At 41.2% G+C, this 22,483-nt stretch overlaps 1 protein-coding gene across 1 annotated transcript in view; it reads left to right on the top strand.

Moving 5' to 3' along the window:
• LOC139945981 (guanine nucleotide exchange factor subunit RIC1-like) overlaps positions 1 to 21,581 on the top strand; it is a 34,356-nt gene extending 12,775 nt beyond the window's left edge. The window contains exons 9-31 of the mRNA XM_071943545.1: positions 124 to 268; positions 834 to 882; positions 1,027 to 1,209; positions 2,199 to 2,340; positions 5,896 to 5,990; positions 6,769 to 6,969; positions 7,435 to 7,600; positions 8,076 to 8,183; positions 8,927 to 9,069; positions 9,416 to 9,544; positions 10,302 to 10,401; positions 10,531 to 10,655; positions 11,125 to 11,171; positions 11,847 to 11,971; positions 12,467 to 12,609; positions 12,894 to 12,980; positions 13,360 to 13,637; positions 14,892 to 15,068; positions 15,331 to 15,458; positions 16,188 to 16,418; positions 16,773 to 16,950; positions 17,724 to 17,912; positions 18,476 to 21,581. Of these exons, the coding sequence (XP_071799646.1) occupies positions 124 to 268; positions 834 to 882; positions 1,027 to 1,209; positions 2,199 to 2,340; positions 5,896 to 5,990; positions 6,769 to 6,969; positions 7,435 to 7,600; positions 8,076 to 8,183; positions 8,927 to 9,069; positions 9,416 to 9,544; positions 10,302 to 10,401; positions 10,531 to 10,655; positions 11,125 to 11,171; positions 11,847 to 11,971; positions 12,467 to 12,609; positions 12,894 to 12,980; positions 13,360 to 13,637; positions 14,892 to 15,068; positions 15,331 to 15,458; positions 16,188 to 16,418; positions 16,773 to 16,950; positions 17,724 to 17,912; positions 18,476 to 18,737 (3,431 nt within the window). The 3' untranslated portion in view covers positions 18,738 to 21,581. The remainder of the gene's footprint in view (positions 1 to 123; positions 269 to 833; positions 883 to 1,026; positions 1,210 to 2,198; positions 2,341 to 5,895; positions 5,991 to 6,768; positions 6,970 to 7,434; positions 7,601 to 8,075; positions 8,184 to 8,926; positions 9,070 to 9,415; positions 9,545 to 10,301; positions 10,402 to 10,530; positions 10,656 to 11,124; positions 11,172 to 11,846; positions 11,972 to 12,466; positions 12,610 to 12,893; positions 12,981 to 13,359; positions 13,638 to 14,891; positions 15,069 to 15,330; positions 15,459 to 16,187; positions 16,419 to 16,772; positions 16,951 to 17,723; positions 17,913 to 18,475) is intronic.
• The last annotated feature ends 902 nt before the right edge of the window (positions 21,582 to 22,483 follow it).

Below are 22,483 nucleotides of genomic sequence, written 5' to 3'. Positions count from 1 at the left end.
GTAGTCCCACATACCTTGCAGAAATACTGTATTGAAAACGCCTTGGGCATCACTGAGTGACGTATACAAGCACTATGTAAGCAGCCACTAATATTATTGTTGCTGTGTGTGGTTTGTTTCTAGATGGATGTCAAGCAGCAGGTCCTATATCTACAGTCACCTGGACACCTGATGGTTGTGCTTTAGCCTGTGCATGGAAACAGGGTGGACTAGCTTTATGGAGTGTGTTTGGTGCTCTACTCATGTGTACATTCAGTGGAGATTATGGGTAAGGAGTCGGGGAACCAACCACTCTAAAGACAAGTAGAATTTGAAACTTTGCATGATGGATATAAGAACGGAAAGGTTTGCGGTAACACCATGTAATGACTATCTCCAATGAGTTGGGAGTGGTTCTGAAAAGAACCGTTGGTTTCAACTCGACGTTTCGATCAGTATGCTCTGATTGTCTTCTGGTAGCTTTCTCTAGAAGACGATCAAAGCATACTGATTGAAACGTCGAGTTGAAACCAACGGTTCTTTTCAGAACCACCCCAACTCCTTTAGATATAGTCATTACATGGTGTTACCACAAACCTTTCCATACTCAAAAGACATTTGTTTTCATTTTTGTTTTGTTTATGCAAGTCGTTAGACACACAAGGCCTGAAGGCCACTTCAAAGTTTGGTCTACAATCGACTATTTTTCCAGGGGCCGTTGCCATCTACTTCTGGGGCTTAAACAGGGTTACCCCCCTTGAATTTAAATTTCTTCTACTTATAGAAGTTTGATTTGGTGTTATGATTTTGAAAGATTAAAAGATCACTGTTTTTTTCTTGACTTATATTTATAGTTTGTGCCCAGAAACGAGCAGACCGTATCCCCTGCATGTACATTCTATGGTGAGTATGAACCTAAAGGATTTGGATAAAAATGGACCATCCAAAAGTCTCTTATAGTATAAGACTACTTTGTAAGAGTATGTATTAATGTCTGTTATTTATAGTATTTAAATCTGGTGTTTTTTGTGATTGATGTCATTGTAGGACTGGGATCCCGAAGGCTATAATTTATGGATAACCACATCTCCTAAATCCAGTAAAGATAAGAAGCGGATATCGGACTCTGGTATACCCTTCCCTCGTGTCCTTCAGTCTGCCGATCAGTCTACAGGTGAACTGGTCTTAGTCTCATTCGTCAAGAGTGCACTGACTACAAACCCATGCATGGTAAGTTTTGGTAGGGTTTAAAGGAACCGGACACCTTTGGTAATTGTCAAAGACCAGTCTTCTCACTTGGTGCATCTCAAGATATGCATAAAATAACAAACCTGTGAAAATTTTGACTCAATTGGTCGTTGAAGCTGTGAAAGAATAATGGAAGAAAAAACATCCTTGTTGCACAAGTTGTGTTTCTTTCAGATGCTTATTAAAAAAATATTGGTGAGAAATTACTTCTTTCTCAAAAACTAGGTTACTTCAGAGTGAGCCGTTTCTCACAATGCTTTATACTATCAACCTCTCCCCATTACACGTTACCAAGTGAAGTTTTATGCTAATAATTATTTTGAGTAATTACCAATAGTGTCCAGTGCCTTTATTAAGGAGCTTGGATTCAATTGAGGGAAATTTGCATCGAGGATGAAGAATATTAACATTGGTTTTACCCATATACACTGATGTGGTTGAGCACTGTATACTCTCCCGAGCTACCAGGCAATCTTGCTGATGTGGTTGAGCACTGTATACTCTCCCGAGCTACCAGGCAATCTTGTTGGTCTCGTTGGTAAGACATTGCCCTAGAATTGCAAAGGTCGTGGGTTTGAATCCCACCCATACATACATGGTGTTATTGCAAACCATATATACATTGATACCTCACCATGCAATGCCTCAAACCCCATATATACATTGATACCTCACTATGCAATGCCTCAAACCCCATATATACATTGATACCTCACCATGCAATGCCTCAAACCCCATATATACATTGATACCTCACCATGCAATGCCTCAAACCCCATATATACATTGATACCTCACCATGCAATGCCTCAAACCCCATATATACATTGATACCTCACCATGCAATGCCTCAAACCCCATATATACATTGATACCTCACCATGCAATGCCTCAAACCCCATATTCAATAAGCTGCTTAGGCAGACAATGTTGCTGAACAATTATTTTTTATTTTATTTTGTTTCTCACAGACAAACCATGAGCATTTATTCCTACAAGGTGAAGATAGGTTATACCTCAATACAGGAGATACCATACTCAAGATGGCTCAACCTGATGTGATGCTGGATAGTAGCAATGTAGTCTCAGTTACATCACAGTGTAATACATCAGGTATGATGCAGTCCAAATTCACTCTAAACCACCCCACCCCCTCCTGCTTGTCCCCTCCCCCCCTCCACCCAAGCACTGTAGTCTCAACTACATCACAGGGTAATACATCAGGTATGATGCAGTCCAAATTCACTCTAAACCACCCCACCCCCTCCTGCTTGTCCCCTCCCCCCCCCCTCCACCCAAGCACTGTAGTCTCAACTACATCACAGGGTAATACATCAGGTATGGTGCAGTCCAACTTCACTCTAAACCACCCCACCCCCTCCTGCTTGTCCCCTCCCCCCCTCCACCCAAGCACTGTAGTCTCAACTACATCACAGGGTAATACATCAGGTATGGTGCAGTCCAAATTCACTCTAAACCACCCCACCCCCTCCTGCCTGTCCCCTCCCCCCCCTCCACCCAAGCACTGTAGTCTCAACTACATCACAGGGTAATACATCAGGTATGGTGCAGTCCAAATTCACTCTAAACCACCCCACTCCCTCCTGCTTGTCCCCTCCCCCCCCCCTCCACCCAAGCACTGTAGTCTCAACTACATCACAGGGTAACACATCAGGTATGGTGCAGTCCAACTTCACTCTAAACCACCCCACCCCCTCCTGCTTGTCCCCTCCCCCCCCCCTCCACCCAAGCACTGTAGTCTCAACTACATCACAGGGTAATACATCAGGTATGATGCAGTCCAAATTCACTCTAAACCACCCCACCCCCTCCTGCCTGTCCCCTCCCCCCCCTCCACCCAAGCACTGTAGTCTCAACTACATCACAGGGTAATACATCAGGTATGGTGCAGTCCAAATTCACTCTAAACCACCCCACTCCCTCCTGCTTGTCCCCTCCCCCCCCCCTCCACCCAAGCACTGTAGTCTCAACTACATCACAGGGTAATACATCAGGTATGATGCAGTCCAAATTCACTCTAAACCACCCCACTCCCTCCTGCTTGTCCCCTCCCCCCCTCCACCCAAGCAATGTAGTCTCAACTACATCACAGGGTAATACATCAGGTATGGTGCAGTCCAAATTCACTCTAAACCACCCCACCCCCTCCTGCCTGTCCCCTCCCCCCCCTCCACCCAAGCACTGTAGTCTCAACTACATCACAGGGTAATACATCAGGTATGGTGCAGTCCAAATTCACTCTAAACCACCCCACCCCCTCCTGCCTGTCCCCTCCCCCCCCTCCACCCAAGCACTGTAGTCTCAACTACATCACAGGGTAATACATCAGGTATGGTGCAGTCCAAATTCACTCTAAACCACCCCACTCCCTCCTGCTTGTCCCCTCCCCCCCCCCTCCACCCAAGCACTGTAGTCTCAACTACATCACAGGGTAATACATCAGGTATGGTGCAGTCCAAATTCACTCTAAACCACCCCACCCCCTCCTGCCTGTCCCCTCCCCCCCCCTCCACCCAAGCACTGTAGTCTCAACTACATCACAGGGTAATACATCAGGTATGGTGCAGTCCAAATTCACTCTAAACCACCCCACTCCCTCCTGCTTGTCCCCTCCCCCCCCCCTCCACCCAAGCACTGTAGTCTCAACTACATCACAGGGTAATACATCAGGTATGGTGCAGTCCAAATTCACTCTAAACCACCCCACCCCCTCCTGCCTGTCCCCTCCCCCCCCCTCCACCCAAGCACTGTAGTCTCAGTTACATCACAGGGTAATACATCAGGTATGATGCAGTCCAAATTCACTCTAAACCACCCCACTCCCTCCTGCTTGTCCCCTCCCCCCCTCCACCCAAGCAATGTAGTCTCAACTACATCACAGGGTAATACATCAGGTATGATGCAGTCCAAATTCACTCTAAACCACCCCACTCCCTCCTGCCTGTCCCCTCCCCCCCCCTCCACCCAAGCACTGTAGTCTCAACTACATCACAGGGTAATACATCAGGTATGATGCAGTCCAAATTCACTCTAAACCACCCCACTCCCTCCTGCTTGTCCCCTCCCCCCCCCCTCCACCCAAGCACTGTAGTCTCAACTACATCACAGGGTAATACATCAGGTATGGTGCAGTCCAACTTCACTCTAAACCACCCCACCCCCTCCTGCTTGTCCCCTCCCCCCCCCCTCCACCCAAGCACTGTAGTCTCAACTACATCACAGGGTAACACATCAGGTATGATGCAGTCCAACTTCACTCTAAACCACCCCACCCCCTCCTGCTTGTCCCCTCCCCCCCCCCTCCACCCAAGCACTGTAGTCTCAACTACATCACAGGGTAATACATCAGGTATGGTGCAGTCCAAATTCACTCTAAACCACCCCACCCCCTCCTGCCTGTCCCCTCCCCCCCCTCCACCCAAGCACTGTAGTCTCAACTACATCACAGGGTAATACATCAGGTATGATGCAGTCCAAATTCACTCTAAACCACCCCACTCCCTCCTGCTTGTCCCCTCCCCCCCTCCACCCAAGCACTGTAGTCTCAGTTACATCACAGGGTAATACATCAGGTATGATGCAGTCCAAATTCACTCTAAACCACCCCACCCCCTCCTGCTTGTCCCCTCCCCCCCTCCACCCAAGCACTGTAGTCTCAACTACATCACAGGGTAACACATCAGGTATGGTGCAGTCCAACTTCACTCTAAACCACCCCACCCCCTCCTGCTTGTCCCCTCCCCCCCCTCCACCCAAGCACTGTAGTCTCAACTACATCACAGGGTAATACATCAGGTATGATGCAGTCCAACTTCACTCTAAACCACCCCACCCCCTCCTGCTTGTCCCCTCCCCCCCTCCACCCAAGCACTGTAGTCTCAACTACATCACAGGGTAACACATCAGGTATGGTGCAGTCCAACTTCACTCTAAACCACCCCACCCCCTCCTGCTTGTCCCCTCCCCCCCTCCACCCAAGCACTGTAGTCTCAACTACATCACAGGGTAACACATCAGGTATGGTGCAGTCCAAATTCACTCTAAACCACCCCACCCCCTCCTGCTTGTCCCCTCCCCCCCTCCACCCAAGCACTGTAGTCTCAACTACATCACAGGGTAACACATCAGGTATGGTGCAGTCCAACTTCACTCTGACCCCCCCCCCCCTCCTCCCCCTCCCTTTTCCTTTTCTGCCCAAGAACTGTAGTTTCAGTGACAGGGCAGTACATTAAGGCCCAATGCAATCGCTCATTTATGGCAGTGAATTCTGCACTTATTTCAAGCGTATTTCAAGGGGTAGCAGGGAATTTTTGCTTGTGCGTGTGCTTATCCAATGTCACTTTCCTTTTTACACTGGCTAGCCCAGAAACTTGGCGCTTGCAAGTGATGGATGGTGTTGGTAAGCGAGAATTCGGCAGTTAGCAGAGCCATGAAATTGAGCCCTGGTATGGTCGAGTCCAATTTCACTCCGATTAAGCATTCTCGATAAATTGAAAACTTGCCAAACAGCAGTGAAATGTTTTGTAGACTTTATTTGTTTTTCGTGCCAGTGTTTGTAAATATCCTTTTGGACCATAGCACCCTACAGTGTTCAGTAGGTTGGCATAATTCTTATTCATATATTTGATGTTGTGATGTTATTTGCAGATGACTCCATAGTTTCTAGTGTACTGATTGGTAACAAGCAATGGCAAGTCATGTCTCTACCGTACAACTACATGGCAAGCAACTGGCCACTCAGAGTAAGTCTTCTTCAATACAAGTCATTTAAAAGCAACTCTTTGTCTCAGTTGAAATTATACACAACACACACAGATAGTTCAGTTCAGTTCATAATTCTTTATTCCTGTCTGATGATGCACATAGTTGTCATTTGATCGTTGGAAAAATAATCATACTAATAACAACACAGTACTAGCTGTAGCGCATCACAACAATAAATGAATTCAATGAGCATACAGGCAATTAAACAAGCACATAACTTTTAAAGGGAAGGTACACGTTTGGCAATTACTCAAAACAAATTTTAACTTAAAAACTGTCTTGGTAACTAGCATTGGAAATATGTTGATAGTATAAAACATTGTGGGAAACGACTCCCTCTGAAGTAACGTAGTTTTTGAGATAGAGGTCATTTTTCACTAAAATATTAAAAGTTAACTAGAAGCCTTTTATTTCTATCTGAAAGCACACAAATTCGTCCAGCAAGGGTGTTTTTTCTTTCATCATTTTTTTCGCAACTTCAACGACCATTTGAGTTCAAATTTTCACAGGTTTGTTATTTGACGTATATGTTGAGATACACCAAATGAGAAGACTGGTCTTTGACAATTACCAATAGAGTCCATTGCTTTAAGAAGATATTTAAAACCAGTTTGAGTTTTTGCAGTTTTGATTTGATGTGGTAGTACATTCCAACGAGAAGGTGATGAATTTATGAATGACCAATGTCTGTGTCACTAGTCATTCTATTTAGATTGATCATGAAATGACGTTGAATATTTGGTTATATTGTTACAGTATGCCGCTGTGGATCGTTCTGGACATTGTGTAGCTATAGCAGGACGATACGGCTTAGCTCATTGTACAATCTTTGCTAAGCGTTGGAAGCTGTTTGGTAACGTCACACAGGAGAAGGATATGTCAGTGAGTGGAGGCATTACATGGTGGAAAGACTTCATTGTCATGTCATGTTATAACCACTATGAGAATAGACATGAGGTAAGAATCACTGAGTATACAGTACTGGGTATTGGTATAAGGGTAAAACCAAAATTAATGCCTTGTCAGTTTTAAGGCTGCTGTCCAGTCTGTTCTGGGTTGGCCTGCTTTCTCCCTATGGCTCTCCTCCACTTGGCCCTGTCCAGAGGGTCCCTTGCATGGTAGTTGCATGTCATTCATCACAGAGCTCTGCCACGCCTTGCGCAGACGACCAACGGGTGTGGGTCCACCCACAATTACATTGGTACACCTCTTGACCGAGTTGGCATCATCCTTTATCTCCACATGACCAAACCACCTCAGCCTGTGCCTCTTCAAGACGCTACCAATCCCTTCCTCTCCGACTATAAGTGATTTTCTATTGCATACACCCATCATCGGTGTAAGGGTAAAACCAAAATTAATATGTGATTCTAAATTCTATACACCCATTAATGATGTATTTATGATTTTGTTTGTTTACAGCTGAGGTTATACCCAAGGATAAGTAATCTAGACAACAGCTTTGCATGTATAATCAAAGTGCCTTATCAAGTGCTTGTACTCAACGTCTTTAAGGATCTACTGGTTGTCTTCTGTGTTGATTATCACATCTCATTGTATAGCATTGAGAGACGAGACAACTCAGCGAGTAAGTGCCATTAGTTTCTTAAAAGTTTATTCCCGTTCAGATGACATTATAAGTTGTGCATCTTAAAGGCACTGGACCCTATTGGTAATTACTCAAAATAATTGTTAGCATAAAAATTTACCTAGTAATGAGCAATGGGGACTTGTTGATAGTATAACAAATTGTGAGAAACGGCTCCCTCTGAATTAATGCAGTTTTTTAGAAAGAAGGTAGTTTCTCACTCAAATATTAAAAGACTTCAAGCCTGAAGCCTTTCATTATGCATCTGAAAGCACACTAATGAAATTAGGCCCTGTTCATTGCGCTGCATATAGAATTATGTGCTTACTGCAACTGGTAAATTGTATACTGTGGGATGTTGCAGGATGTAAGTACAGAATTCTACGATATGCGGTGCTTTAAAATTGAGCCCAGATAATCTTGGTTTGAATTCATATAGATTGGATTATGTTGATTACATGTTGAACCTTTACAGATCCCATTGCTACCATCAGCAGAATACAAGATTTATCTCTTGCCAACTTTGTGCCTCATCCTACCTCACTGGTCTCATTGACGCTTACATCACTCCGATCAGAAACAGGTCAGTTTAAATATTGTGTGCGTTCGATTAGCTTCACTGGGTAGACCCCGCGGTGCTCATTCGGGTGAGCCCCTGTCAATAGCTAATTGAATGATCACACTTTGCCCTCTCGTGGTGACGTCATGCACCTCGGGCCAGCCCTAAGTGACCTGTTCCACAAGCAGGGCACTTGGGGCTGACACGGGTGAGCCCCTGGAATGACGTCAAAGCTATTCGAATGCACCGGTGGCAGACAGGGGTCGACCCAGGGAAGCTAATCGAAATGCACCCAATGATAAAAATAATTAAAGTGAAAAGATGTTATATAGGGCAGAATCCGTCTAAAAATGTAGCGCTTTACATACCCAAAGGGCATCTCAATGAGCTTCCAACATTATTACCCCTGGTCACTGGGCCATTTAATTCATTCCTTAAACCACCTCAGCTCCCTGGGGAGTATACAGACTGTGCTACAAATATACGCTACTCGACTTAATCAATCACAAGTACCATATCTGCCCTCACAGGTACCCATTTACCCCTGGGTGGTGAGAAGCCATTGTGGTTAAGTATCTTGCTCAGGGACACAAGTGTCTCGACTCCCAAACCCACACTCTGCTGAACTGAAACACCAGTGCTCGAGTTTGGTGCGCTTTTCTGCACCGCCACGACATCCCAGAAATTCATTATGAATCTAACAATTACCTCAACTATGGAACCGACAAACTTGTTTTAATTAACATGAAAGTTTTCAATCTTGCCAGTTTCCCCAGAAATAGCCAACCATACCAAAGAGGCAGAGAGCCTTATAACTAATGTAGCTGGTAGATTACTGATGCTACAACGAGATCGTCTGAAACCTCCATCAGTGACCAACGCACCTCTGGATAAACGGAAACATAATGAGGTGAGGCTCTTTGGTCTCAATCTTGGCTGATGTTGATTTTTCTTTCTTACTTTGACAAGGTCCTTCTTGGACAATTTATTGTGCATGGGTACGGCAATGTGTTACAATTAGAGACAAAGTGAGGCTTTTAATCAGCCAGATAAGGAATGTTGAAAACCCTCATCAAAGGTTCATAGGAGAGAATGAGGACCTTAAAGAGGGGCATCAAGGTTAACTTCTTTGATGTAAACTTGTGTACAGTTTGTATCAAAGTATGTGAATGTTCAGAACAGAAAGGTCCCATTCTTGACTAGCTGTTGATTAATTGATGATTAACTGATATCAACCCTCTTCTGTCTTTCCTAAGATGCCATTCATTGCTCCTGTTGTGCTTGCATCTTCTGTTGAGAACATGTGGACAACATCACGTAGTAATCGAGATAAGCCTCACCTCATGGAAGCATTATGGTTGGGATGCGGAGCAGCAGGCATGAAGGTAAAACCCTACGCCATTGGAAACATTATTATTGGTAGTTTTTATGTTAAATTTGCATCGGAATAAAGACAATTATTTGTTTTTTACCCATATACCGGTGTGTGTAAGCACTGTAAACACAGTACTTTTTTCACAAGTTCTGTAAAAAAATAAAAAATAAAATAAAAAAATCACAGGCATATTATTTCGGGTAGGGTTTATACTTGGGACCTTTGCCAATCTAGAGCAGATGTCTTACCAACTAAACCACCCAGATTGCCAAGTAGCTAGAGTCAGTTCGAATCCTAAATTGGTAGTTTTTCTGATAATTCTTGTGATTAACTTTGTTATTGTGTTCTCCAATTGTGAAACTCATGAACACTGCCACAATGCATCCTGGTCTGTATTTATCAAATAATAAACCACAAGGGAAACTGACTGGGTACTTTTTAAACGATTTGGGGCTGAACATAGGAAAATTGACTTGAGCGGGGTTTGAACCAACGACCGGATTATAATGATGGCGCTTTACCAACTGAGCTATCTAACCCTATGTTGTATACTCCTGTATACTCCCCAGGGAGCTGAGATGGTTTAAGGAATGATTTAAGGCCCAGTGACCAGTGGTAATATTATTATTATTATTAATTATTATTATTATTATTATTATTATTATTATTATTATTATTATTATTATTATTATTATTATTATTATTATTATTATTATTATTATTATTATTATTATTATTATTATTATTTGGCTTGATGTCTATTTCAGGTGTGGCTTCCACTATTCCCACAGAAGAACTCTAAGCATCATCACAGCTTCTTATCCAAGAGAATTATGCTTCCTTTCCAGCTTAGAATATATCCACTTGGTAAGGCTCTCTCCTATTTCCATAAATATCCCTCACTTAATGTACTTTTCGACCTGCTTGGCCACCAGTGCAGTGAATAAAATAACCAGAAATGTTATTGACCGTAGATATATCTTTGTATATTTGTAGCCGTATTATTTGAAGATGCTGTTGTTCTTGGAGCAGCCACAGACACCTTGAGTTATGAACCCCAGACACCAAGTGCTGCAGATAATAAGCCAACTATCCTGCCATTCTCAACATTAGAACGAACTGTAAGTCATCCCTAAACCCTAATGCATTACTATCTCAAGGGTCATGCCACATGAGGCAATTTACATTCAACCAGTTCCATGCAATCTCCAAGAGGAGAATTCATTCACATTTGAATATTCACATAATATTGTAGGACATTGTTTGAAAAATAACATTTTAAATTAAGGGCGCTGGGGTTGTTGAAGTGGTATCTTTCCTTCCCTTTCCATCTCTAGGACCCCTGTTCGAATCCCACCGGGGGGCACTATGTGGATTGGGTTTTCAGTCCCTGCCTGACTGCGTTTTCCCCTGGAATAATTCTCTGGGGTTTTCCTCCCACATCTTAAACTGAAACATATTAAAGTACCATATTTTGGGGCAGTTTTCTTGTTATTGAGTGTATAAAGCTCTATTAGTTAACTGTTACACAAACTTCAATGTATTAAAGTAAGTACTTTAATACTGTATTATCCGACTGTTTGATTTCAGACCCAGATTTATCTGCATCATATACTCAGGCAGTTACTCAGAAGAAAGTAAGTTAGCTGATCCACTGTGTGTACTCAATCTTTGTTTCTTGTCTCAATACCAAGTCATAAAATACTAAATATACTAAACAGGGTGAGTCATTAAGAACATGACCGAGATTTATGATTTAAACACAAAACAACGACTGACATTTCAAAACCACTGTGATGCATCTATTAAACGCATTCTTTCCTGCTTATCTGAAAAAAAGGAAACAAATTGATAATTCTTAGAGAAGTTATGCCTGTTTTATTGAAAGCACTCATGATTGTAGCTGTCTATGGAATGTTAATGCTTGACTGGATCTAAACATCTGAGTAAGTAGCAAAGGGTATAACAAAGTCATTCATTTCTTTTATCAAGTACATGTATTCCGTGGACAGTATGCAAAATAAGTACCTTTATTAAAATAGACATAACTCTTAGGAATGATCAATTTCTCCCATTCTTTTATATTGAAAAGCGCAGGAGAGAGTGCTTGCTAAATATATGCTTTACTGAACTTTTGAGTGTTATTTATTTTGTTTGTTTTGAAAAACATCACAAAGTACTTGGTAAAGAAATCTTTGAGGAATGAGTCCATTTTAAATTACAAATAATTATTTGCATCATGGTAGATTTATCCTTCTGTTTATTGATTGAGCTTTTATGGTTAATTGTAATTAACTGTTCTTGTATTGCAGTCTTGGAATTCACGCATTACAGATTGCAAGAAGTTGTATATCTCTACCCTACTTCCCCCATGTATTGGAATTAATGCTGCATAGTGTGCTAGAAGAAGAAGCTACAGCATCAGAACCTATACCAGGTTAGTAAGGGATTAATGAGTGATAACTGATATAAACCAGGTTAGTAATGGTTAGTAGAGACTTGTACTTCCCTCATGTATTGGAATTAATGCTGCATAGTGTGTTAGAAGAAGAAGCTACAGCATCAGAACCTATACCAGGTTAGTAAGGGATTAATGAGTGATAACTAATATAAACCAGGTTAGTAATGGTTTGTAGAGATTTAAACTTCCCTCATGTAGTACAGGTGAGTTTAGTTACATGAAATCAATCAATCAATCAATCAGAGGGAATTTATATAGCACCAAAATCAACCAAAGTTGTTCAAAGGCGTTCAAGACAGTTGGATGAAATTAATTTTGATACACTTGTTGGAAGAGAAAACATTAAAGTACAGGCAAGAAGCAGCCTGTTAATGTTTCTCTCATCTAGATTCTGTTTGTCCAGTGTTTTTATTGTGATGTCAGAAAGAATAAAATCCAGATTTATTCTGTTGTGTTGTGTTTTCTTCTCAGATGCCTTACTCCCTCGAGTGGTGGCCTTTATAGAGGAATTCCCCCAGTTCTTACAGACAATAGTTCATTGTGCAAGGAAGACAGAGATTGCTCTATGGCCGTACCTCTTCAGAACCATAGGAAGCCCTGAGGAACTGTTTGAGGTAAGACACGTCAGCCACTCGCCCCCTCCAACCCCCTTCAAGAAGGCCCCAGCTGTTTCTGAATGATGGTATACAAGAGAAATATGAGCGCATGGCGTCTAGTGTCCTCACTCTCAATTTCTTAAACAAAACAGAATCATGTAGTGACAAATCACTCCGATGACTTAACCACCAGAATGTGGATTTGTTGCTCTAAACCACTCAATGATGGCACCACACAAAAAGGGAACCCATTTTTACTTTAAGGTTCAAATTCACCTGAAATTTGTCTGTTTGTTTTTCAGCAATGTATAAAAACTGGTGCCCTGCAGACTGCTGCTTCATATCTGCTCATCCTACAGAACCTTGAACCTCCTAAAGTCAGTAGACATGTGAGTACCAGTGAAGATCATTTTGAGGTTCATAATTAACTCAAGAAGAAACATGAACATATCTTTGTATATATCATACATTTTGTTCTAGGAATAATTGTTGACTTGATTTTCTTGATCCTTGATTGTGTTGCCTGTTTTATTTACAATTTGATTTGAATGTTGGCTGTTTTAATAACCTACTCTTGATTGTATTTTAATGAATGTTTTTTATATTATCGGTATTTTTGTGGCTGTTCGTCTGTTTGTTTGGTTACGCTTTTCACGTTTAAATGATGAATAAATAAATCTGATCCTATCTAATCTAAAATAATCTAAGATGAATAAATAAATCTAATCTAATCTTATCTTATCTAATTTAAAAAAAAATATTTTTCAGCATGCAACCCATCTCTTAGATGCAGCTCTTGAACATTACGAATGGAAACTTTGCCGAGATCTGCTGCGATTCCTACGTTCAATCAGTGCAAGTGACTTTGAAGTCTCTAGAACTCCTCCTCCGAGTCTGAATAATTCCATGGCGTTCCCCCTGGGTAGCCCCGCCCCTCTACCTGCCAAGGAGGGGCAGACCAATCACAAGAGAGGGAGACATTCGAGTAAAGGTGGAAGGGCGCCCTCTGTGGTCAACGATAAACAGGAAGTGGGGCCAGAGAAGAGGTATGTATCAACTAGAATTGCAAAGGTCATTTGTTTGAATCCCACCCGAGTAATATGCCTGTGATATTTTTTCCAAGGACTCAGGGGGGAAAGTACTGAGTAAACAATACTTACAAACATCGGTGTAAGACTAGCCTTGCTCAAGGCAGTCGAATTATTCACTTCGAAAAAAGACCGCCGCTGTATAAAAACCCATCCGTATTCACTGTGCGTAACATCGCACGACACGATGCCCCCGTACACTATCCGCATGCGGAGGCCGTCAGGCTGACAGCCTTGTAGGGTCTGTGTTGAAGCCACTGACCTCATTACTATAATAAGCGAAGAGTTCCCACGGTCAGCTCATTACCATAATGCCCGCGAAAGACGAGACATGTTTACATCACACACCACCATAGTGTCCAAAGGTCGTGATAAGGGAAGTGCGTGATTGGACGTCAAAATGAATAATTCATTTGCCTCACATTCTGTGTTGTCTGATTGGTCTGACGAAAGATATACATATTCATGAGCTGCATACTAGCATATCCGAGAGCCCCCCATTTTTTTCCACAAGTGGACATTTTTCAATACAACACATTAAACCCGGAAGTTACAGACCCGACAAGGCTGTCGGCCTGACGGCCTCTGCATGCGGTTAGTGGTACGAGTGCGGATGGCTTATGTGCACAGTAGTCGTACGATGTGACAGTGTGTATACGGGTGGGTCATGCGGTGTGATCGCACGCACCATGAACAGGGTATACGGGTGGGTTTACAGCGGCGTCTTTTCGGAGCGAATAATGCGACTGCCTTGAGCAAGGCTAGTGTAAGACTAAAAACCACAACTACTATTTCTTTAATAATAATAATTGATTTTTATATAACGCTTTATCACAGCCCAAAGGGTGTATCAAAGCACTTCTGACATTATTACCCCTGGTCACTGGGTCTTAGATCATTCCTTAAACCATCTCAGCTGTTTGGGGAGTATACAGCCGATGCTGCGAGTTACTGCGCTCCAAGCTAATCATTCATATGAACCATCTCTGCCCTCATAGGTACCCATTTTACCCCTGGGTGGAGAGAAGCAATGGCTCAGTGTCTTGCTCAAGTACACAAGTGTCACGACCGGGATTCGAACCCACACTCCGATGACTTAATTACCAGAACTTGAGTCCTATGCTCTTGTCTGCTCAGCCACGACACCCTCAAGAGTTATTTTAAAGAATATTTATCAGAGATTAAACTTATGTTTTGTTCTTTTCTCTGTAGCCGTTCCAGCTCTTTATCCAAGACAATTGAGCAGATAACAACGGCTGAAGAGTACTTTGTAGATTCTATTCTCAATCGTCATGCTCGGAAGCTTCTTGCATCCATGAGATTAAGAGATCTTGGACTCTACGCTGCGGACTTAGACTTTAAATTACAGCCATGGCTTACCAAAGAAAGGTGGGTAGTCAATAAATAAAATAATAAACTCGGTTTAAAGGTACTGGCTGCCAATTAAAACGCGACCTTAAATAAAGGTTCTACAGTCAGAAGATTTCCTTAGGAGGCATTAACCACCGGTTCTTTTCAGAGTTTAGAAACCATTATTACACTGTGTTACACCAAACCTTTCTACATATATCCACCATGTAAAGTTTCAAATCCTACAAACCTCCCTTTCATGCAAATCAAACGCTTTTTATTTTATTTTAACCCTTGATAGGAATCGTGTTGCCAAAGTGGATGACTTTGAAGCAGCTTTAAAGAAGCTTCATCATGACTTTCAGTGGCCTTTACCTACACTCACTACAGGTGCTGCAAGTATTGGGATCAATGCAAATAAATCACCTAGTAAGTACATAGCTTCAATCTCACTGCTTTTACTCATTCTTCTGAAGACAATCAGAGCATACTGATGGAAACGTTGAGTCGTTAACCACCGGTTCTTTTCAGAACCAACACTACTCAAAAGAGATTTACGAATGGTGCTACCACTAACCTCACCTGATTATACTCCAACCATGTAAAGTTTCTAATCCTGCTTTTATATTTGGCTAGGAACAGAAGTTTCCATAAGTTTACATTGTTCTTTGTGTTCTCTTAATTAAGAAACTTGAGGTAGCTATGAATTCACATCTGTTTTGTCATTAGTGTATTCTTCATTGTCTCATATTTGGGTGCTTTATTATTCGCAGTGTTGTTTATTGTTTTAACCAAGTGTACACTGTATTCTGTATTTTTCTTGTTCTGGCAATTTCCTACCTTCCGCCAAGGTAGAGTTAAAAGAAGTTAGTAGAGAAGTCTCCCGAATTCTAAAAAATCTACTCCACATTACTGCGGAGTAGATTTGCGGAGTAGGTTATGTTCTCTTGCGAACTTGTCTTTCTCTATATTTTACTACTTAGTAAAATATACAGAAAGACAAGTTCTTAAGAGAACATAACCTACCCACCAAGTAGATATACATAATGGTGTTACCGCAATCATAATATACATACAAAAGCTTGTTAAATTGTACTCATTGATGATGTGGGTTTGAATCCTTCATCAATTTGTCATTTTTCTCTTTAAATCTTTTAGGTTTATTAGTCAAGTCTTCCCCTCCATCATCTTCATCAATCCAAGCTCAGATGAATGGTCTTAAGATGTCTGGAGGAGATAGTGAATCTGAGAGAGTGACTTTCCCTGTTGCTCCTCTACCATTGAACCGAGATCTACGTGTATTAATCAGACCTAATAGCCTAGCATCTGATAGTACACACAGTGAGGTCAGAACAGAGGAAGCTATTCTCAGATACCCATCAGCTAGAGGTAAGCATGCTTCTTGGAAGTGTCGAGGCCGAGCAGTTAGGAGCACCCAAGTGTCCTTTAGCAAGACACTTAACTTTTGCTTCGTCCTTCGGATGGGACGTAAAGCCGTTGGTCCTGAATGCGCTGTAGCACGTGCGCTATATTAGACTTTGATATAATTATTATGTCATGCTAACTTTATTCCAAAGTTTTTCCCTTACACCGATGTGTGTTAGCACTGTATACTTACTACATTCCTGAGCTCCATTAAACAAAATCACAGGCATCACTCGGGTGGGATTTGAACCCATGACCTTTGCAATCCCACCCAAGATTTTGTGCCTATATTATCATAATTGTTTCTTTGGCTGGTAGGCTCAGACGATAACAGCATTTGTACCACAGAGCCATCTGAAGGAAGCTCTTTATTTGGAGACGGTGATAACGTCTTAGAAGACAGTATATGGAGCAGTAACGCTAACCTGGAGGAGTTGGAACAGTTTTATTTGCAATTGAGCCATAGTGGCCCACGACAATCTGACAAGGAACTCAGGTATGTAACAAAGAGGCTGTGTTGAAAATAATAAATGACTTGGCCAAGTGGATAAGAGCACCGAACTCAAGGTCAGGTGTTTCTGATCAGCAGAGTGTGGGTTCGAGTCCCAGTCATGACACTAGTGTCCTTAAGCAAGACACTAAACATTTATTGATGGGTCCTTCGGATGGTACTAAAAGCCGTAGGTCCCGTGTGTTGTGTAAGGCACGTAAAAGAACCCAGTGCACTTATCATAAAGAGAAGTGTGGCCCCGGCGTTCCTGGTTTAATCGGCAGCATATTGCGCCACAGCACATTGAAACCATTACATGATGCTATAAAGGAATAGGTCACATATTTCAATACGTAGCCCCAGATACCTTGCAGGAAAAACCAAGTGCTTTGATATACCCCAAGGACTGTGATAATTGACTCTCCTAAACCTGAAGCTTAGAATCAAAATGATACTGACAATGACTAGAGCAAGCTAATCGAAACGTTGAGACCAATTCAAGAATTGACTCCGCGGTAGTGCAGTAAATTACGATCCTATAAGCTAAAGTAGCAGTCCCAGCCTATTTTCTATACCTTCCGCCCGGGTAGTAGTTCAAAAGCAGGACTTTTTTTTTCAGAACTGAGAAGTCTCCTGAACAATCCGATAAATCTACTCCGTGGTAGTAGAATATAGAAAGACAGTTCTCAAAGAACAAACTCTACCTGGCAAGTAGATACAGACATGGTGTTACCGTAAACCAAATATATAAAGATGATATGATGGTTGTTTCTTTGCAGGTATTTGTATGACATCTTCTTAGCTGCATTATGTTTAGAGTGGACGCTACTCATTGCTATCTTACTGCGAGATCTGACACTCATCTCTAAAGTAGTGAATGTGACGACATCATCTGATGTAGCTCTGGAGGTAGTAGCTCGTATGAGAGAAGGATTATCATTCCTGGAGCTGTGGGCAGACTCAGAATGGTAAGCAATTCTTAAAGGGTCTGGGTACTTTTTGTAACACAAAACACAATGTTCACAGATTGACATTAAACTCACACAGTTTGAAGATAATGCTATGAGAAGGCTTCCCTTAAAAAAATACTTACTGAGGTGCTGTAGTTTTTGAGAAATGAGTAAACCAAGACACAAAAGTAATTTTTTGGCTCGGGAGACGAAAGTTATTTTAGCCTGAAAATGTATTTTTCAGGCCATTGCTTTACTCATTTCTCAAAAACTACAGCACCTCAGCAAGTAATACTTTAAGGGAAGCTTTCTACCATCCTTATCTTCAAACCGTGCAAGTTTAATGTAAATCTATAGACATTGTGTTTTGTGTTGAGTTACCGGTTGCATTGACATGACATGACTACAGTCAGTTGCGCTACAACTTCTGTGCACTTTGTACTTTGTACGTCACTAAACAACTACTTGTAAACCATTGGTCCTTGCTTGAACTTGGCCTATGTCTGTTGTTACATGATATAACTGTAGGTAGAGAGGTTTTAAATCTACCTGAACTCTGATTGGTTTTATTCATCCTACAGCCCTGGTTACAAGCCGCTATTTGTTGCCATTAGACCTCAGGCCCAAGTCCTTGCCGAGGTGGTAGAGACGGCCATTACTCCTCCACAGACTCCCCTCTCTAGGACGTCATCAACTTCAGATCAATCTGTGGGCCATCAGGAGATCAAGAGATTGGGGTCACATGGTAGTGGAGTCATCTCTGAGCATGAACTCTCCGAGGAAGACGTCTTTGAAGATGAGAAAGGCAAGGATGGGGAGGAGCAAGGATGTAGTGTTTCATGATGGAGGGGGCCTGGCTAAACATTCAAAGCCCCCCTTCTCTAATGGTATCAATTTGGACCAAACTTGTATTTAAATTTTCAAAAAAATATTGCCCTTTGCATTAAATAAAATCATGGCCTAGAATCTGAACAGTAGTGAGAAGTAAGATCTAAGTGTGCATTTATGAAACATTTAAAGCATCTGGCAAATAATTGAAGATATAAACAATTGTTTTGTGTGTGTCTTGAATATGTGGATTTGAAAAGGTTCTATTGCCCTCGTCTTGGCCTTTGTGCCCCATCAGAAGTTTTCCATAGACTTAAAGATTTCCTAGTAATGGAAGTGCCCCTTACAAAATAAAAATGGCCTTGCCCTTTCAAAGATACAAATTCCAGGCCTGAGACATTCATGATTTAAATAAATAAATGAGTTGGACAGCAGTAATTGAGTCTGAGAAGAAAGCTGCTGTATGGTTCAAGATGGAACAGGGTAAACTATGACAACCGGAATGGTTTCTTTGCACACATTTACCATTACAATGAAGTATTTATGCACACAGTTGACAATATCTAGGATTAATGGGACTATGCCAGCATGCAATATGATATCATGTGGTGAATGCATACACCACAGAATATCCAATATCACTTACTTTGATTGAATGATAGAAGACTATGCCGGCATGTATTATAGTATCATTTGGTGAATGCATCTACACAGTACCGACCCTCCCACCATTTAATATCGCCCACTGTGGTTTTGAATAATGCCAGCCTGCAATTTGTTATCCTGTGGTGAATTGACTGATCTTTCAATGTCCAAGTGGTTTTGTACAGTAATTACCCAATATTGGTATATTGCAGTAAATACATTGGCAATTAAACCAATTAAATGCACATCTAATTCTAGCACATTTATATACCGATCAATCTGTTGATATCAGTTGCAATATTCAGCCATTTGCGAGTTAGATGTGAAAGATTTTGCTTTTGTATAGCAACCTCCAGATCTGCAAACCCTGGTACCATTGTGCCATACAAATTCATTTAGAATTGTGTTTGGGTGTTCACTGTCTCCTGCATTACATAGCAACTGTCTTGATAGTCTGAGGAACTCCTGCATTACATAGCAACTGTCTTGATAGTCTGAGGAATTCAAATATTAAGCCCTATTTTAGAAATATTTACCCCTTGCACTAACGCAGAATGCGACTCCGCATAATGTGAGGCCATTATTTTGGAAGTCAATTGCTACGTTCACATTATGACTCCCAGACAATAAACAGGATAAATGGGCGTAAGTGCGCTGCGCGTTGTGCAAGGGGGTCATTACCAAGTAAGCTTTCTCTCAATTAACACAAGGGGGTAGGGTTGTATTAAAGCTGTGGGAACAACACACAAAGGGTGTGCGTTCGATTAGCTTCTCCGGGTCAACCCCAGTCTGCCCCCGGTACGTTCGAATAGCTTTGACGTCTTTCCAGGGGCTCACCTGGGTCAGCCCCCAGTGCCGCACTTGTGGAATGGGTCACTTGGGGCTGGTCTCAGGTGCATGACGTCACCATGAGAGGGTGAGTGAGGGTGAGTGATCGTTGGATTAGCTCTTGTCAGGGGCTCACCCTAGTGAGCACAATGGGGTCGACCCAGGGAAGCTAATTGAATGCACCCATTATATTCACAATGTTTATCACAAGTGTAAGATGAGTAGACTTGATATTTTGCGAGTATAATTCCTGGATTATCATTGTAATTGATATAGAGACTGAGCTATATGCATTTATATATATTTTACAAATGGTGCTAACACTTTATTATATATTTCTACACGTAGTAATATGAACTTGATCAGTAATGTTTTATGAATGTTGGTGTACATTTGTATATTACCTGTATGTTTTTGTGTCAATTGAAACTACACAGTTAATTTAATAATAGGTGTTGTTATACACAAGCTTCCATTTTGTAGTAAAATTGCCAATTGTTGTAATGCAATGGTTATAGAAAGAGGGGCAACATTAATGCAACTTCCCATGCTGTGTGTCTAACTATTTAGGTATTTGAAGTCAGTATACTTTAAGTATCGACACGGCCTTGTTTGAAGATAATTGTTTCATACTTGCACTTCTTCTGTTCATGTTAACTAAATCTTAATCAATGCCAAGATAGTGTGACAAGTTTCCTTAAAGGCAGTGGACACTATTGGTAATTACTCAAAATAATATTTAGCATAGACACTTATCTTTGTAACAAGCAATGGAGAGCTGTTGGTAGTATGAAACATTGTGAGAAACGGCTCCCTCTGAAGTAACATAGTTTTTGAGAAAGAAGTAATTTTCCACGAATTTGATTTCAAGACCTCAGAACTAAATTGAGGTCTCGAAATCAAGCATCTGGAAGCACACAACTCCGTATGACAAGGGTGTTTTTTCTTTCAGTATTATCACGCAACTTTGATGACCAATTGAGCTCAACTTTTCACAGATTTGTTAAGAATGGTCTTTGACAATTACCAAAAGTGTCTTGTCTTTAAGGTATTATTTGAGTTGTGTGTTAATTGAACGCAGACTTGAAGCTCACAGATAATTATTGAAAATACCATTATTGGAAAAATCAAATTTCTATCGTCTTCAAAAGCACAAAATAATTTGATCCTTTGTAACAAACACTTTTTAATTACTCTCATTCGGTGGTGATATATCACATTGGTAAATGTGTGACCAGCTCTGTGTATAAACAGGCATTACATTCTTCCTATTTCAGTCTTTTTTTCAAGGTTTTTATTTATTTATGGGGAGTGGGCACTTGGACAAATCAGGACAAAAATTGTGATTAAAAAGTCCATTAAACCCTATTGCATGTTTACATGTAAGTCAGCCCTTGTACATGTACTTGATAAACGTGTTCCTACTGTTTTCCTCGGACCGAACATCATGCCTTGTGTAAAGACATAGTGCTTACCTTTTTCAATGTGTGTTTGTTGACAGATGAAAGTTGGTGTATATTTGTTGTCTGTTCATTGTGTAACTACAGAGTGGAAATAGTGTCAAATTTTGACTTTACAATTTTGGGGTCAATAGTTTGAATGGGAAGAAAGACAGCATTTATAGTGGGGTTTTGGAAAGGGAATTATCCCTTTAATGTAAAGAAAAACATTTAGAAAAAGATTATTTTGGGGGCTCACTGAACATAATCCTGCACTTCTGTATTGCACTGATTACTAAATGACTGCAGGATGCTTTATAAACACTACAGGGGAATGGCTTTATGACTGCAGGATGCTTTATAAACACTACAGGGGAATGGCTTTATGACTGCAGGATGCTTTATAAACACTACAGGGGAATGGCTTTATGACTGCAGGATGCTTTATAAACACTACAGGGGAATGGCTTTAAAAGCTGACCTTGCATTTTTCAGTACCTTGGAATTTAGTACCGATAAAGCGCAGCATGCTGTGGGCCTTATGCAAAGAATTCCAGGGTTGGTTTTGAAAGGAAGGTCTTGGCAAACTGTTTCTGCATCTTTGCACCCAGCTTTAATACTGGGATGATGTAACTATAATTTCACTTGCAAAATCAATGCATTTACTCAAAATTTATGCAGTATTCTTTAATCAACTAATGCTAATTTCATACTATCATCATCTAGTCTTCAGGTTTTTATTTATTAATTTTCTCCCCAATGGTTTAAGTTTTTAAACCAAATAGGATGAAATGTAACATGAATGTTGATGATGTAGACAGACCTACATAACAACACGTTTTGGATAAG

This window comes from Asterias amurensis, chromosome 13 (assembly GCF_032118995.1).
Source record: "Asterias amurensis chromosome 13, ASM3211899v1".
Classification (NCBI taxonomy): Eukaryota; Metazoa; Echinodermata; class Asteroidea; order Forcipulatida; family Asteriidae; genus Asterias; species Asterias amurensis.
This window is presented reverse-complemented; position numbering and strand designations above follow the sequence as displayed.